The sequence below is a fragment of the Poecile atricapillus genome, chromosome 4, assembly GCF_030490865.1.
Source record: "Poecile atricapillus isolate bPoeAtr1 chromosome 4, bPoeAtr1.hap1, whole genome shotgun sequence".
NCBI lineage: Eukaryota > Metazoa > Chordata > Aves > Passeriformes > Paridae > Poecile > Poecile atricapillus.
In genome coordinates this window covers 61,732,773-61,751,228 of record NC_081252.1, presented here as the reverse complement: position 1 = coordinate 61,751,228, position 18,456 = coordinate 61,732,773, and the positions used below count along the sequence as shown (strand labels likewise).

At 35.9% G+C, this 18,456-nt stretch overlaps 1 protein-coding gene across 4 annotated transcripts in view; it reads left to right on the top strand.

Annotated features, from left to right (window-relative positions):
- The window catches only part of CPEB2 (cytoplasmic polyadenylation element binding protein 2), a 49,685-nt gene that overhangs the window by 27,366 nt on the left and 3,863 nt on the right, over positions 1-18,456 (top strand). For 3 of the 4 annotated variants that reach the window (XM_058838056.1, XM_058838058.1, XM_058838059.1), the window contains 7 exons: positions 818-841; positions 4,335-4,505; positions 6,069-6,158; positions 11,299-11,417; positions 11,701-11,815; positions 13,618-13,799; positions 18,353-18,456. The exon at positions 18,353-18,456 is cut by the window's right edge and continues 3,863 nt beyond it. In XM_058838056.1, the coding sequence (XP_058694039.1) occupies positions 818-841; positions 4,335-4,505; positions 6,069-6,158; positions 11,299-11,417; positions 11,701-11,815; positions 13,618-13,799; positions 18,353-18,456 (805 nt within the window). The remainder of the gene's footprint in view (positions 1-817; positions 842-4,334; positions 4,506-6,068; positions 6,159-11,298; positions 11,418-11,700; positions 11,816-13,617; positions 13,800-18,352) is intronic. The other variant, XM_058838057.1, reaches the window with a different exon arrangement.

Sequence of the window (18,456 nt, the reverse complement as noted above, 5' to 3'; positions counted from 1 at the left end):
CAAATCTTAAGAGTTTCTGTATTAGTAATCTGTGTATTTTTAGTTTTTTTGCCTTCAGGCAGAGAAGCAATCAGTCTGGTTTTCTGAACTGTAGCTACAAGCATGATCTCTTTAAGAACCTTGCAAAACTCAAAAGTTAGGAAAATCTTGGATTTACTTGCAGTCTATGCGAAATTGTTGCTTTGCCTTTGTGCAGTGTTTTTGATACAATGCTATTTCTTGTGACTTGTGCCCTGATTTCGTTTGCTAGTACAAGGCATCTTTTGTTTCAAACAAAACCTTGCGGTTAATTTTCTGCTAGGTCTTTTCATGAAAAAGGAAGGTCACGGCTTACAGCATTTGCATTGTCACTGCAAAGGACTGTACAAACTGTTCCATGTGGACCAGGATGTGTCTGTGATTAATTTAACACTTGCTACATGCTTTTTGCAGTAGTATTTGCCTTTTTACAATTTCAGTACCCTATGTGTTTTATTTAAGCACTTGTGTAGGATACAAATCACGTTTTGAGGATGAATTGCAAAGTTCCCATAGTTAATTCATCTGTAATTAACATGAAGTGAAGATTAAGTTTAAAGACATTGAAATATTTGAAAGAATTTTCCTTACAGCTGGTGTTAACATCAATTTAATAGTAAAATAATATGGTATTTATGTGACACTTTAATGCATTCTCATCTACATTTATCAGTACCAGTTACAGATGCAGACTTTGCTTACTGCTAACCCACATGGTTCTTTGTATATTAAATATTTTAGTTTGTGGGCATGATACAGTTATTTGACATTTTACAATTTGTCCTTTGTTTGCATGCAGCGAGGAGTTATGGGCGAAGACGAGGTAATTCACTTCTGTTTGTTACAGTTCAATTAATTCTGATCTGTTACTGATCATTATAGTTAATTAATCCAGATTATTGATTGTAATTGCCTATCTGCATGTTATCTTAGTTTGGGGAAGATGGAGGGTGTGAGGGAAGGAGGAGTACAGTCTGGATTGTTACGATCATTGTTCTCTTAGTCTGAATTGCAAATCCTTTAATCAGTTAAAAACTGCAGTTCTAATCGTGATTTAGTTCATGCTAATGGTACTGCTTGGAGTCACTGCCCCCTTTAAAAGTACACAGTTTGCTAGTTGTCCTTCTTACTCATCTCCTTTTGCTTCTGTAGAAGCAGTAGTGTACAGAGCAAAAACGTTTCATAAACTTGGCAAGAAATCTAGTAGACTGCTCTTAGAAGTAGTAAACAGATCTTCATAGTATAAGCTAGTACGTGCTCACTAACCTTGAAAAAGCTCTGCTGTTCTAACTGTGCCAGGATGTGACCTGAAGTTGTTATAAAGACCATGTAAAACATGCAAGTACAACATACCAAGATCTTTGGTAGCTTCTGATCTTCACCACATACACGTCAGTTCATGTGTCTGTCTTGGTCTCTGCATTAGTTCATAACCTAGTGCTTGGTAGCCATAGTCTAGAGAGGGATGATGTTGTAGATCATGGCCAGTGGATGTAACAGTACAATCATTTTGACAATCCCTGCCAGATTCTGCTTATTTTTTTACTGTCATAAAACAAAAAGAAATGAGTATTTAGAAGGGCTTACCCTTTTTATTCATGGTCATCAGGAGAAATGTGAAAGCCTATTGAAAATGAAAAGAAAATTACCTTTTTGCTTTCTTTATCTGAGAGACATTTGGAAGTGAAGAGGATAGAGAAGAAAGTAATAGGAGTCATGTAGACCATATTACTCTGAAAGTGTTTATTCATTGTCCTTCATGTCACCTTAGCTCTCAGAGGAGCTGCAGTGCTTTTGACAAACCTTTACCCACATTAAAGTAAAACTGAGCTCTCTGGTATCACTTCGGAACATAGTCTACTGGTTTTATTTGTAAAGAACAATTATCATTGTTCTTTGATTTTAACATGGGTCTGTGGGTAAAAATAAATTATTCTGAAGGTTATTCTGTGACTTCCCCTTTCCCTTTCCTGTGTTTTCTCTGTTATATACTTGTCTATATTGTAAGTTTTATTGTCTAAGAAGCACTTCTTATAAACTAAGCTAAATTACAGTAATTTTAGATTTAAGATATTGACATTAACTCTGTTAGTGGAATGTCTTAAAATTTCCACTTTGCAGTTTCCTGCAGGTTCCTGCAATATGCGTCTTGTATCTTCCATTATGCACTTCTTCCTGTCACTGTCATTATGGTAGCAGCTCCATTTTGTCCATCATTCACTTTAGTAATTCAGAGATTTGTTGCATCCAACTTTTTTTGGTTGCACAACCAAATCTTGCCACTTGTTCATATACATCTTTAGGATTTGATCATTCTTACTTGTCTTAATAACTAAAATTCATATCTACATTATGCAGCTGATACAATCTTATAGATTCAATCTTGCTCCTCTCGTGCCTAAATAGTTGATATACAAGAGGAATCTGCTTGCCTGCTTCATCTATGTGTGTTAGCTTTGTGTCTCCATTGCTTGCTCACTTTTCTGTCCCATTGAGCACTCAGCTACATGGTTCCACTTTCTAAGGCAACTCAGCTATTTGTTACAGACCTATTGAATATGTTCTTACAAGACCAAACATCTCTTGCTCCCCACTAGTCATTCTCAAACATGCCTATCACCAGTCCTAATGGAAAGGAAGAGCCTACTATAGCTTTGTGCATTTGCTGTACTCCTCTCCATCAGATGCCTGCTGAAGGAGCAGATACACCACCATAAAAACGATGTAGTTAGCAGTCTTTGTTACTTGGTACAATCCTGAAGTCCTGCTTTTAATTTTGTACTCCTCATGATACTTTATGATATTTGGTTGTTTTATATTGTCCTGTGCTTTCATTCAGTTTTGGTTTTTTTATTGAGATATACCACATCGGGATCAATAGGCATTACCATAACCATAGGTTACTGTTCATAATATTTGCTGTTTTCCACCCTTGTCTTTTAACCACCTGATTCTTAGGTGGTCTGAAAATGAAGGGCTTTCCTACTGTTGTCACCCCCAGCTGGTCAGCAATCTGCTGGTGTCTCTACCAGGCTTTACTGGTAATGTTCCCCTGAGTGGGGAGAATTAAAGACTGCAGTATTGCTCACAGCCAAGGTACTGCAGACTCAGCTGTCAGGGACCTACTGGTCCTGTCTATGGGTATTCAGTGGGTGAATCTGGAAGAAATTGTATATTTAACGTGAAAAACAGGCTTGCTTCCCCTAGGTTGATTTGGTTTGGCTTGCTTTCTTCTTTTGGGAAAGCAGGTGAATTAATAATTATTTTTTAAATTGGTGACAAACAGGAAAAATGGCATTTCAGAAGAAATTATGATGTGGGCTATGTGTTTTACTTCACAAATTCTTTCTTTTGGAACTTCTTGCAGTTCAAAGACTGACTTCTGAATTTGAAACTGTCATTAATCCTAATGTTGCTGACTAAAGCAATAGAAGACTGAATATGCTAAGATAATATCCTGGCCTGAATTTTTTTTTTTGTTTGGAGTTCTATAAAATTTGTAAATATGAAATAGGGAAGAAATACGTGGGACAGAATTGCCATATTTTCATTTCCCTCTGCCCTCTAAGTGTCTGTCTGGGTTAGATTGCATTTGCAAGGCCATCCCGTGAACTTCTCAGATTTTACGCTTGCTTTTCAGGGTAACAGTAAACTCACTGCAGTTCCATGTTAGGAACCACCACAAGGCTTCCCCCTAGGTCTGTGGTAAATTGAGTGAGAAGGATAAATCAGCATTTTGACTCATTTTTCAAGTGTTACATTTTGCACATTTACTAAAATTCTCTTTTACTTTCTTAGAAATTGAATATATTCTTATGTTAACAGCATCCGATACTTTTAGAAATACATTTTTGAAACTTGTTGTGATTGTGATGTTTCTGTTTCCCTGTTCAATTAAACTTTAAGGTGTTTAGACACACTGTAGTCATTCAGGTGGAGGAGTTATCCTTTAACTTGAAGCTGAACCAAAGGCAGACTAACAAAACTCACTTAAGCAGCCTGTAATATTTTCTTTTCATAAATAAGACCCTTTAATTAAAACAAAATTACCACTTTTCTACTGGATGCAGCACAACATCTACCATATAATGTAATATGAAGTATTACACTTCAGCTTGCAATCTTGAAATTCCATTTTGAAGTTTAATACAATTTTCCATTCTCCTAATTTTTCTTTAAACTAATGTCAACTTTCTTAATATCTTGGTATTTTCATTTTCACTCTCCAGACTGCTATTCCCCCCTTCCCTAAAACTGCACAATCATGTACTGCTACAAAATTATTTTAATGTACATTATTATCTTTTCTTTTTAAGGCCGTTCTTCCCTCTTCCCAATAGATGATGGCTTGCTGGACGATGGTCATAGTGATCAAGTTGGAGTCTTGAATTCCCCTACCTGCTATTCAGCTCATCAGAATGGAGAACGAATTGAGCGTTTTTCTCGGAAGGTGTTCGTTGGTGGTCTTCCACCAGATATTGATGAAGGTGAGCTGCCTGAAAACCAAGCAGATTAAGTTTGGAGGGAGAGACAAAAGGAAATCATGAAAAACCTGACTTAAGTAGTAAAAATAAGCCACTCAGCAAAATATTGTTGTGCTGTAACTGTATGTTCTATATGTGAGTCGATAGGTGTGTTGAGCTTAGTGTCATCTCTTTTGGTTTTGTGATGGTGCAGTTGTTTACGATTCTGCACGTGCATATTACAGTTGGATGTAATGCCTGGAGTGTGTGTTCCTGCTTATATTGCATATTCCTTTCAAATGCATCTTAGCCCTCCTCTGTCTGGGCCAGCTTTATTCTGTACTCATAGGAAGTTTCCATTTGTAAATGAATTTCATATTCTATTTTACTAGTACCTGAAGATCTCAGCAGTGATATAGAAGGGTAAATGTTATCCTGATGAGAAATAGAGAAACTTAGGCAGAGCAAGGTCAGGTGCATTGAACAGAGACTGCACTACAGAAACTCGGATTGTTAAGCAGTTGAAATTGCTTTATACACCAGTGGTGATTTGAAGTAACAGTGCTGTTTAATATGAGGTTTCTCCAGTGCAGATAAATATAAATTGCATGTTAACTTTCTAATGTAAACAGAAGTCCCTTTAGGAGATTCATGGTAATCCTCGAATAACGTGCAAACCAAATAGGCTGACTGCATTTAATTAACTTTCAGACATGCAAAGACCAGATTTTGGTTCCGTTTTCATTGAGATTCTCCCCTACAATCTACTGCGGGATTTATTTCAATGCACTTCAGCCTATATAATACAAATGCTAAACAAAAAGACATGGAAATACATTTTATTTCTCTCCTCCCTGTATATATGATGATGACAGGATATGACTGAAAGAAGTTGAGCATACTTATGTTTGAGTTGCTGCTTTTATTTAGTTAAGAGTATTTTTAACCCATGGCCAAGGCTTTTCCAGTCACTGACATGTAGGTGTGGCTGGGATAGAAAGAACTCATAAAGCTGTGCAAGGGGCATTGTAGATCTTGCAACAAGGCTATTCATGCACCTCTAAATAGACAATTTTAAATTCCTGTCTCTGATGCATCATAGTGTCTACTATAGGGCAGATATCCTATATATATTTCCTATATAGAGGAAACTGCTACTATGTTAATTGTGGTGTTACTTGGTATATAAATATCTACTTAAAAAGCTCTGAACTGTACATCACTAAACAGTGGTGTTTGATTTGATTTCATTCAAACCAGATTCTGATTTGAATTTAGAGAAATGCCACACAAGTTTTCATGAATGGCTTTAGTTTCCCATATGCTTCTGAAATGCTTCTGTTTTAAAGCAATAAAAAACAAACTTAAGATTAAAATCACCAGAAATGTGTTGTGAAAATATTAACACTTTGGAAGATGCATCTATTTAAGTTTTGTGTTTATGAAACTTGTAAATTTTGTTCTGTTTTTTTTTTCCATGAAATGTCAACCTTTGCTAGAAACAAAGGTTGATAGTATTTGCTCGATAGTATTTTTTCATTGAGTTATGCAATTTACTGTAATTGCAACTACTGTATGTGTTTTTAGATGAAATTACTGCCAGCTTCAGAAGATTTGGGCCCTTGGTAGTAGACTGGCCTCACAAAGCAGAGAGCAAGTCCTATTTTCCACCAAAAGGTAAGACAGAAGGTTTTGATCTGTCACTGAGTGCAAATCTTGCTCTGGGAAACTTTGTCTTGTCTTTTTCAAAAGTGTATAATGTAGAGTCCCTGTAAACAGTTAAATCTGTTGTTGCAGTGCAGGTCCAGGTATGGTTCCTTTACATACTGAGTCTAAAACCTGTTGTTTTATTACTGAGCCTGATCAGGTCAACACCGTAGTTGTATGCACCATTGATCATCAGTTCCATATTTGCATTTCTTAATACGTTCTAAAACTGAAATTTGCTAACATTTTTAAGACAAAATCTTAGATATTTTCCTAAGAAGTTAAATGTAGAATGCAGAAGGATGCATTTGCTTGTACAGTCAAGATAACCAAATACTGTGCTTCTTGCATTTTTAGGATGTAAGCTTCCTGTTGAATCTCTAATCTTTTCTGATAAATTATTAAATACTGATTTTTTTTTGAAAAACAATTTCTAGTATTGCTGTTAGACTAGATTTTTTACTATTTCTTACAAAGTGTTGGAAAACCCATTCTGTAGATTAAGTAAATTACATATCTGTACATGTACAACCATGTATTATTACATTTAAAATAAATGCAGAATTGTGATCCAGACATGAAAGCAATGCAGAGATTATTGGTTTTGTAGAGAGTGCAGCAATTAATTCCTTCTATGGAAGTGACAAATGTAGGTATAGTTCTTTTGTAAACTGATTCTTTATTTATCTGTGCATCTATGCCAGGGAAAAGACAAGATTATTATCCCCAATGGGCCCTCTAAAGAGTGAGAAATGAAATTGAAAGCATTTGAATAGCATTTAGGAATGCTACAAGGAAATTCTAAGACAAACAAAGAGACTTTGGCTTTTTTGATTGTCAGCCCAGCACACAAAGCTACTGTCAAGTTAAATTTGATTATCTTAAAGAGTGCATCTCTCTTAAATTACCAAGAGAAATTCCCAAGGAAGTCTTTGAAGAAGATGCATCTCACAGAGTCTGTGATGAATATATAGAAGACAGAAGATGTAATATATTCTTACCTGAAAGGAATGGATTCTGGCATTTGTTTCCAAGGAGATCATCCTATCTCAGCATCTGAACATCTTAAGGATGTATTTCCAGACTTCCTTATTTGATAAAGCTTTTTGATATAGTTGGGTTGTTTATAATTACCACAGTAAGAAAAAAACCCAAACTGTGTTATATGCAGAGCTTATTAAAGACAGAGAATACAAATAGAAGAACTTAAGTGTGTCAATCTAATTAATTCAGGTAACATTTGCTACCTAAGTTCTAAGTTGATTTCCCGTGATTAGCTGATCCTTACTTGAAAAATAAAAGCATTTACTGTTCTTCTATCTTAACACTTCAGCCTAATTTTCAGTTTGCTGCACTACTCGGTATTTTTTGTATGTAGCCTAACACATTTAAAATACAGTGTAGATTTCTCTTTGTAAATACTCTGGAAACATACAACTGCCAAGTGTTACTGTGTATATATATCTTTTGTTCAATGCAATATATATGACCCATTTTGTAGAAGAATTTCATTTAAAATTGTCTTTCATTACTATTACTTGTGTGGACAGACAAGAACCAAGTATACATACATTAATAAGATGTCTGAAATGGCTAAGGATCTGCAAAATAAAGCTTTAAGATCAATCAGTAATTACCAGTTGAGAAATATATACTATATTACTTCAGGGAACTAATGTTTTTTATTATTTTCAATCTCTATTGTCTAGATTATCACTACATTAAATTAATTCAGTGTCTGTATTTTCCTTTGTTCAGTTTCATTAGAGATTTGCCATAGTATTGCTTTCCAAAGACATCTCAGAATTTGACCATTCTGGACTGCTTCATTAAGTCTTCTCTGTGGTGAAGAGATGCAGCCTGGTTATTTTTTTACTGTTCAGTTTTCCAGGCTGTGCTTTCTTCCAAGGTCTCTGCTTACAGAAGGTCCTGAGGGAAGGCCAAGTTCATAAGTGTTTCCTTGCTGAAAGAAATTCAGAAAGTGTCTCGATCCATCAAGTCTGGCTGCCTCCTGAGAAACACCAACTGCTTGTTCTTAACTAATTACATTTTGTGTTGGTTCACCACAAAATTAGATCCAAACATAACAGGATTTTTTACAACTTTACACTGATTTTACAAGGAAGCTCTATTCTGAAAAAAAACCTCCTTTGAGTTCAAAGTACAAAGTCTGTAAAAGTGATCTGCCAACTGTAATGTAGAATTCCTTCCTTTCTGTCTTGCCACTGTTTATCATAACTCATGTTATTACGTAGCTGGCAAATACACTTATTTATGAAACAATACACGAGTCCAAAGTAACTTGCTGGGTTGAGGACTCCTCCTTGTGATAATGAAGCTCTCAAAGAAGTGGTGCTATGAGGATATGGAAATTCAAAAAATGCCTTCCAAAATACGTGCAGTTGTTTGTGTCCTCTGTACTATAAATAGTCTGTCTCAGAGGATAATCTGATTTAAACAGAACAGTGTCCCCAACCTTTTCTCACTGGTTGTTTCTGCTGCCTTGTATCACAACAGCTGTGCAGTAGCTTTTTTATTCAAGTTTCCCTATTGCTAACTCAGCACTGACTAGCTGAAAAACTCAGGTTGGAAGTGTTCTTCTAGTTTCAGAAGCAAACCCCAGGTCCATATAAGTTCTGTTGAACTTGTTACCAGCTAATTTGATCACACTGAATAGGATCAAACTTGGGATTCAGGCAAGTAACTGTAGGTATCTTCATGTGTGATTAGTGTCTAAGCTTCCTTTAATCAATGTGAATCTGGCCAGTGAAGTATAGAGGGCAAGTCAGGTCACTGTAATATAAGCACATTGAGCTTGATTTGTTTACCCAAACTGAGGATATCATAAATATAGTGCAGCATCACATTTTATCACTTCACATGTGTTTTGGAGTTTATACGAAACAAGGAAAAGTTTTAATTAGGTAGGACTCTTGAAACAGCTAGGCTTTTCAAACTTACCTGATGGGCTTTCTGTTTTAGTGCTCAACAATCCATCTCTTAAGTGAGCATTGTTAATCATTGAAGGTCTAGAGCTCTAGAGCAAAACTACAAACAGACCAATTTGATGGTACAGGCTAACTTTGACTTCAGAGAAAAGTAATACAGCTGAGCTCATGACACAAGGCTTTCTGAGGCTTTCAATTAAGTGGGATAAACCAAGACATGAGTACATGTTTTTGACATGAGGCTGAGAAAGCAGTATTACCGTATGGTTTTTCTATTGCTTTCATTTCCATGTCAGGAGTGGTAGACCCTGAGATTAGTGGTAGACCCTGAGATTAGTTGTTTGCTAGAGCATGGTGCTAATAACAATCCAGGTTGTGGATTCAATCTCTATATGGGCCATTCACTTAAGAGATGGACTCAGTCATCTTTGTGTGTCCCATCCAACTTAGAATATTTTGGGAAATCTATAATAATCCTTGCCACTCCTTGAGTTCTTGAACTTGAACTATCTTTTTGCAAGTTGCTCTAGTTAAGCATATTAATAGCTGAGGTGTAGAGGTGGTAGATTATAGGGAGGCACATACCAACCTAGTATGTCTGGAGCTATATGGCAGTACCTTTGAACTGCATTAGCAGACAAACTGATGAAAAATCAGTATCTGTAAAATCTTTTTTTTTGTCTCGTTCCTTAGACAGTATCGTGCAATTAACCCTCCTTTTGATTAATCAAATTTTTGCACTATCATCATTCTTGAACTGAGCTTTCCATTCAGACTGGAATGTGTGTGCCTGGCTTCTGACCAAGTAAGGACAGTTACATGGAGCTTATCTCACCCATGAGAACATCTCATGGCTGAGCTTATCTCACCCGTGAGGGCACATGCCCTCATTCATTGAGTTTTGCATGGGTAATACATGGATTTTAAATTCTATCGTAAATAGTGAAATATATCCCCATTAAAACAGATTTTGAATCTAATTTTTTACTGATTAAGCTTAAGTTAAATAGGTCATCATTAGAAAAATTACAGTTCAGCAATGAAGAATAGACTTTACAAGAAAATGCTTCAGCCCAAGTCCAAAGATTCCCTGTGACATATTTGTTACAAAACTAAATTATATTTACATAAGAATATAGAATACATAAAATCCTGTCATGTGTCCCTTTTATATAGCTGTGATGGGACTTTGGTATGAGGGGTAAGAAATACAGTACAACTTATTAGAAAGACCAGTATAAACCTTACAGCTTTTTCTTAAAATCCTGTTCTTGTTCTCACATGTCTAAAATCAGTTGTACATTTTTTTCTTAAATCTTAAGTTGCTACTGCACTGATTCTTTAATGGTCTTCAAGATACATCCTACCACCTTTACCTTGATGACCTAGAGTGTCTGTTTGCAATGAGGAGTGTCTGGTGGTTAATTAGTTTCTCTCAGAAATGCAGCAAGATTTCCAAAAGGCTTGGCAATGCATCCATGTTCCCTTTTCCTAAGCCCATTCTAGAGCAGCTGCTTCAGCATTTACTTATCCATCAAAGTCATAAACTATAAATTTGTGTGAAAATTCTAAACTTGGTAGTAATCTCAGAAAGAAATGTGAGTTATGGTCCCTTTAAAGTTTGTTTTAGTATACAGCCCTAATTATGCTATTGGTTTATTTGTAAAGTAACAAATCCAGTGTATCTCATACTGTAACTGTGAAAGTAGAGTGTCAGGTTCTTTGCCTGTCTGACTGTTCGGTTTTATGTAGCATTAAATAAGCATTTTAATTCTCTTTTTTTAATGTTTGAAAGGTTTGCTGGGTCACTTATGTAATAAAATACTTTGATCTAATCTCTTGAATAGAGATTAGTCCTTTGTGCCAAGTCGGATTTTCATTGTATGATATCCATTGCAGCCAATGAATGATGTTTAGCCTAGACTTTCAGTGCATGATAGAGCAGACATGTTGACTTTTATTTGGTTATTAGTCTCTTCTGACAATTATTTTACAGATAGAAGTTCTGTTAACTGTGGCAATATAGTACATAGTTAAAAAAGATGACTAATATGAGTTTGACTTTCTTTTGCTTTTGTATGGAAAAATTAGTGGTAAAGATGATTCTGTAAAATAAAGATAAGAGAAAATATATCAATTGGTTGGAATTTTTTTTTTTCCAGGTTATGCATTCCTCCTGTTCCAAGAAGAGAGTTCTGTTCAGGCTCTGATTGATGCCTGCATTGAAGAAGATGGAAAGCTCTATCTCTGTGTTTCCAGCCCCACTATCAAGGACAAGCCAGTAAGTACACAGTCAATGGCCTGCAGGCTATGGCTGCCATCTGTCTAAAGCAGCATTGGAAATTATGAAGATGGAAAAAATCGAAAGTAAACTACTGTTGGCAGTGCTCAACGCTTGTATTTTTTTAAAACTGTAGTATTTTGAATTAATAGGATTAAAACAAAGCACCTAGACATGCTGTGGTAATGAGGTTATGACTGACAATTTATACAGGCTGGTGAACATATTTCCACATTGTAGTGAAACCTAAAGTAGGATACTATTTTCTTTCCCAATTCAATAGGTTCAGATCCGTCCCTGGAATCTAAGTGATAGTGACTTTGTCATGGATGGTTCGCAGCCACTTGATCCTCGGAAAACAATTTTTGTTGGAGGAGTCCCTAGGCCGTTAAGAGCTGGTGAGTAGAATCTGTGGAAATTTTTTAAAGTAAGAAATTACTAGAAATAATCTCTAATAATAATAATGTATAATTTGTTGTAGTTACAGATAGATAAATAAATTGAACAGTCTTGGTAGTTTTAACTGCAGTACAGTATTCATGTATCCTTAAATTTCTCTACTGTCTGGTTTTGGCCATAAATCACAGTTCATTATTGAGATTTACTAGAAAGTTACCTCTCTATACCTGTAGAGTAAGCTATGTCACAAGAGGCTTAAAATAAAGAGTTTGGTTTTAAAATAATGCTGTAGAAACATCTCTGCCCTGCTCCATGACAATGGAGTGGTATTTGTTCCTGCTTGTCATTGTGCATTAGTTACTCTTCTGCTGCTGTCAGGTTACACAAACAAACACAGGTAGGTGATGGAGTACTTGAACAAGTAGGCATAGAGTAAAAAGGAAGAAATTCAGAGAGCTGGCACAACATTGTATGGGATTGCAGGACTCCTTCGAGACTCTTGCTAGAGGAGTGGAGGAAAAAGTAAATATTTCTGTAGCTGTGGAATACTTGATATACAGCCTGGACAGTCTGCTTTTTCAGATTGGCTGTAGTAGCCTTTTACAATGTTTTAGGTGGCTTTCTAGTAAGTAGGTTGCAGTGAATGTTGGAAGTAGAAGCATACCGTGCAGTGGTTCAAATCCCCTTTGTTATTAGAATGACTTACAGATTTCATTAGTCTTCCATAGTTATTAATGAATTTTATTCTTAGAGAAAGATAAGCTTTAGATGGAAGATGTAAGAAAACTGAGAAGCAATAGTGCAAATTTTGGATACAAAGGATCTTAAATTTTTCTATCTTGGACCTCCAATGCTCAGGCTTTTTTTGGTATTTTATTTTTAAGACTCTTCTTTTGACTGTAATACAAGCTCTGTAAATGAGCGTAAACACAGTATGTTCCAACTGCAGATTATTTTTTTCTTTAAATTCAGTCCAGTACTCCATATTACTGTGCTGAATGTCCGTGATAAATTTAATGGATGCATTCTTATGCTCAGCTCACAAATGCCTTGTATATGTGAAAATGAAACTTTTATGGCATTGTGAAACAAGAATAATGACTTCACAAAAGCAGTAAAACTTAAGGAGACTCTTCAAACAGCTATTGAACATCAAGGACTTCTGACGCCTCTGTATCCTAATACAGAGGATACTAATTCTGAAAAACCAGTGTTTTCCACTCCAGTGAATTGCAACTGAATTCAGTATAATCTGGAAGTCAGAGGATTTGCAATGTACTTTATCTGTACAAGTTGAAATTTTTGTTTCTCTGAACTTCAGTATCTATGGTAAGTATAGCACTATAGAGATAATGGAGTTCTGTGTGGCTGATGAAAAGATGCTAACTACGTCTTTAAATTCAAGTAGGACATAGAGCATTAGGACAGCCAGAGAACACGTAGGAATTTGTGGCATGAGGATCTATTTTATACAGCTTACATTCCAATGCCTGCCCAAAAACTCTTTTGGTGTAATCCTCTGAAGAAAACTGCCCTAGAATTCCGGTTCCAGGTTATCAAGAACATACAATTCCATTGTTCCTTGGATGTATGTACCCACATTGTGAAAGATCTGTGTATTGAGTAATTAATACCTTATTTAATATTACTTCTTTAATATTTTTTAATTTTGTTATTACTATTCTATTTGCTCTTGCAAAATTAATAATTAAAATTTACTTTCCTAGTATTTTTAGACATCAGTGTACTAAGTGTCTACTGTAAGAATAGTTTGAATAAATGCTGTTTTGTTTCTTAATAGTGGAATTGGCTATGATCATGGACCGTCTCTATGGGGGAGTTTGTTACGCAGGAATTGACACTGACCCTGAGCTGAAATACCCAAAAGGTGCTGGACGTGTTGCTTTTTCCAATCAGCAGAGTTACATTGCTGCCATCAGTGCTCGGTTTGTTCAACTTCAGCATGGCGATATTGATAAACGAGTAAGTTAGACAGAAATTAAAAAAAAAAGTTTTACTCTATAAAGAAATTTCTGTGTGTGGTAGCATTGCATGTGATTTGCTTTCAAGGCAGCTTCTACATTTTTTTTCGCATTCATGTAACTCCACTACTTCCAGGAGTATGCCTGAATGCCCCCGAATGAACAACATGTTTCCACAGAGCAGCAGTTTGTTCCTTTGACATATGTTGGACCATATGTTCTTCCCATTCTGGAGTTCCTGGTTTTGTTGTATACAGGCAAAGGGCTTGAAAATCTCTTTCTCTCCCATGTTCTAATGAAAGCAAATACTGTGATCTCTGTCATTCATAAGAAATTCTAGTATTCATTGGCTTCAGATTAGCTTGATACTTACAACTGCTCTTAATTTCAGCCATAGTTGTCAGTGCTCAGAAAGTTGGTCAGGCCCAACACCTAATATACAAAAGGTCTTGTTTTTTTCCTGTTTGAAAGTCTTCTTAGTACTTACCAATGCATATTTCTTCTTGCTAGAGATGCTTATTCCTAGGAAAAGTAAAACTAACATAATAAGAAGACTAGTGAACTTCATAACTGCTAATTAGAAGTATAAGAGTAGCAAAGAAAACTGGCATCTAAATTATGTCGGTTTTAAGGGTCATTAGTTTTGATGTCAGGAGCTGCAGAGATAGTCTGGCATTAATAGGTGTTCTTAAAAAAAAAAAAGGTCTTATGGGAAGAAGGGTCGAGTAAGTAAAGTAGTTCAAGGTCCTGTCTCCTCTACAGATCAAAGACACAGGAAAAAGAAAGTAGTACAGTTAACAGAAGTCTGCTCTAGAGAAGCAGCAAATGCTTTTCTTATTTCAAATAGGCAGAGTAGTTCAGCTTTCTGTATGTGACTCAAACACCATTTGCCTTATGAGCTGAAATCCCCAAATATATCCCTTCCTAGAGGATGAGTGGGTATGGAGGTGGGTAGTCATCTAGGCTTCAAAATAAGATGTGATGGCTACATTTTGGTCATGGGATTGCTATCCTTATGACTTCCAGACATTGTTAACTTACAACTGTTTTTTGAATACTTACGTAACAGAAAAAATGGCCTTGACACTGGGATTGGGTGAGGTGAAATAAAACTGTTAATCATCTTTCATTTGAGTATTTGGACAAAATGGGAGTAAGGACCAGAATCCAGAATTTCCTCTAAAGAAATGCTAAATGGGCCGTATAGCTTTAGAATTTAGAAGTTTCTTTCTGTCTGAAGGGCATTTGGCTGTGAAGTCACCTGACTTGAAAACTGAGACATGGACAGTTGGGTCCAGTCCAAATTATATCTCCATTAACAGTGAGAGACATGGACTTGTACCTTGTAAACCATGGGGAACTTTTATCTTGGTGTTCCTCTTCCCAAGGGAGTGTGTCCTTTGCAGGAGAGGTGTATGGTAGTGCCATCTTGTAGGAGAAGGCATGATCCTGACTTTGAAGGCTGCAATTGCACATACATTGTTTTGCTGTTTTGTGGTTTTTTATGATAGTTCACCAGAGATCTTAAGGGCTCTTTGGATGCCATCTGAAATATCAGTGCTTGCTGTTTGCAGGGAAAAGGATGTAGGTTGTTAATGGGTGTTGGAACACTGTAGTTCTTACGGTGGGATGGACTGGACTGCAGACCTCTTGGAGCTTCGGGGAAACGAAAAACCAACACAAAATCTACTCCAAATGCTGGATCTGAGAAGCACAGTATTTGACTTACATCCATTGAAACTTAATTTTTAAAATTACAAAAAACAAACAAACCAAAAAAAAAAAACCAAACCAAAAAAAAAAAGAAAGTGCAAGCAAGTACCAAAACAATCCAAACAACCCCTGCCAAGCATAATTAATATCTGGAGATAGCTGTTCATGGGTTGGAGAGGTTGAGAGGGAAAGGCAGGATGATCTAGGTTTTCCCTTTAAATATCTGAATTCTTAAAGTTTCTTTTTGGATACAATTTGTGTTCTTTTTTAGTGTTGCTTTTCTAACACTTGAAAAATTAATTTCTTGGCTCAACTGTTCTTTCAAATTTGGAATTTCCACATTTTTATTACTATCTTCATTTTTTCTTATTTTGAAAAATGCGTGCTACTCCTGAGGTGTTTCAGTGGCAAAAAACAGCAGTGCCAAATCTTAACTATTTTAATAAACTTGTCTTTCAGTCCCATGATGGGGAGGGTTTACAAATTTCTTTGTTCATCTGAGAGGGGGAATAATCTATATGTTTAGAATCAACATCTTTAATTAAACCATAAGGTCAATCCTTATTTATATAATTACATATATTTATTTCCACCCAGTTCTTTGCAGTACTGAAGAGTCATAGAGAAGAGCATCATTTTAGGGAACACTTTGAATCTTAGTTGAAAGTATGAAAAAGGCTATTTTCAGAAATAGTTTTTTACCTCCATGGAATTTTTACACTGATGCTTTTTCAGGCTCTGAAAATATTCTGAAATCAGTATGACTGCTGATTTATACATGAGCAAGCAGTGAGTGTAAATCTGTAAACCACTAGTTTTGTAAATGAGGAAAATAGTCCTCCTTTGGGTACTGCCTTCACCTGAGGTGTTTGTGTATGTTGGCCAGGAAGGTAATACAATCTGTATTTCACTGAACTCCTCGAGGCTGAGCCTGTTCTGCCCTTTACCTCAGTGCTGCCTTTCCATACCACTAATATCCAGTTTCTGGAGGTCTTTCACATTCTGTAGGTTCTTTCACATTCTTTTCATAACCAGTTTTGTCTGCATAGAAGTATTTTTAAATTGCTAAATTTCGCAGTTCACCTGTTTATCTTTCTCAACATCAGTTCAAAGTATTTATAGCATTTTTTTGCACATACCTTTTCCTACCTTAATTGGAAATCTTAAGTGCCAGTCACTTGACAAACATTGTCTGTGATCTTAACTTCTTCCTTAACTAAGTTCTCTGTAGCTTCTCTTCACTTCTTTTGATGTGCAGATATATTTAGTTTCTCTAACAGATGTTTTTCTTCAGCAAAGTGCTCCTCATCCTGTTTTATCATGTATGAAAGCTCAGCTTCAAACATTACTTTGGAGTTTCAACTCCAAACAATTCGTTGAAATACTGTTAACTTTCAAATGCCAGCAGTCTGCATCCACATCATGTAATTTTTCCATTCCCCAAAGTGTTTCTCTAATATTTTTGAAATCATCTTCGTACCGATCTTGGTGCATTCGTGCGCTGAGGCTTGAAATAAATGCTGCTTCATGCTTTCAGTAATTCTGAGCCATGAACACAGTTATTGCATGAGGTACCTGTTTATTGGAAAGTTCGATTATAATTGGTGATAAGGAAGGTCATTGTAGTGAAATAAGAAGTAGAGCTCTCACTGAATATAGATTACTGGAAGAAGCATACTCTGACATTTCTAGGATGGCCTCTACTTCTGAAGCTAAGAACACGAAGACTATTCGGCTGTAAAACTTCAGGGGCAGGGAGCTGGATGTGTAAATTTTTTCTTCTGGAGATACACTGAGAAAACTATTATTTTAAAGTTCTTAATATTTAAGGCATATTCTGAGTATAGAGCATACAATCAATGTCTATATGTAGCAATCTTCTGAGGTATTAGTGTCTAAGGAAGAAATCTCATGCAGCCCTGAGGAAAATATGGAATACAGCAATACATTCCTTAATGACCACGTGAACTAATTTTGTGTTTTATTATGAAGTACTTCTTCCTATCTGATTGCAGTCTGTAGCAGTACAGTTTTGCAGAGACATAATGCATATTTACCACTGGACTCCTGCCACTTTTCCATTCTGGCAGTCAGATGAGTTTGGGAGAGAGAAGCTGTGTTAAGACAGGTGTTTGTAGATGTCTGTAGACTTGCAAAATGATCTTTAAAAAATATTTTCAGAATTGTATTGAATACAAATTCCTGTACGGCTCAAAGCCACAGAAAGTAATAGATTACAAAAACTGGTAAGGCCAAATTTTGCCATATTTTAAAAATAGAGAATGAATTCAGGGTGAACAGCTCTGCTAAAAGATCTGCATTACAGCTTGCAGAAAGTATTCTAATTTGCACACAAATGTAATACATGCAGAGACACTTGTACTTGAAAAAAAAAATCTGTATTAAAGTGTATTTATTAAATAAATTAAATGTATTTTTTTATTAAAGTGTAGTCTCATACGTTATTTTTTTGCTAAATCGTTTAGAATTAATTGTCATGTTAATGTCTAGTTGGGAAACCTTTGAGTGGTTTAATTTTCTTCTACAAATATGTCCATAATATCGTTTGCAAACATTCTCCCAGGATAAATTAGGGGAAATTTCTGATGTAGCTGTTTATTACATGCACAGTGTACTTCTAAAGATGTATGGATGGGTCTGTAGGTGATAAATGATAACGAGTTAAAGCTGATGAGTTATATAAAGGCATTAACACGATTGATTGCAGACTTCAGGGGTATTTTGGGGGTTCTTTTTTAAACCAGAGAAAAACTAATGCCTTCATAGAGCTTCAGGCAGAAACAGTTATTAATGGGAATTGTTTCTGTTTCACTCCAACAGGTGGAGGTAAAGCCATACGTGTTGGATGACCAGATGTGTGACGAATGCCAGGGTGCGCGGTGCGGTGGGAAGTTTGCTCCTTTCTTTTGTGCCAATGTCACTTG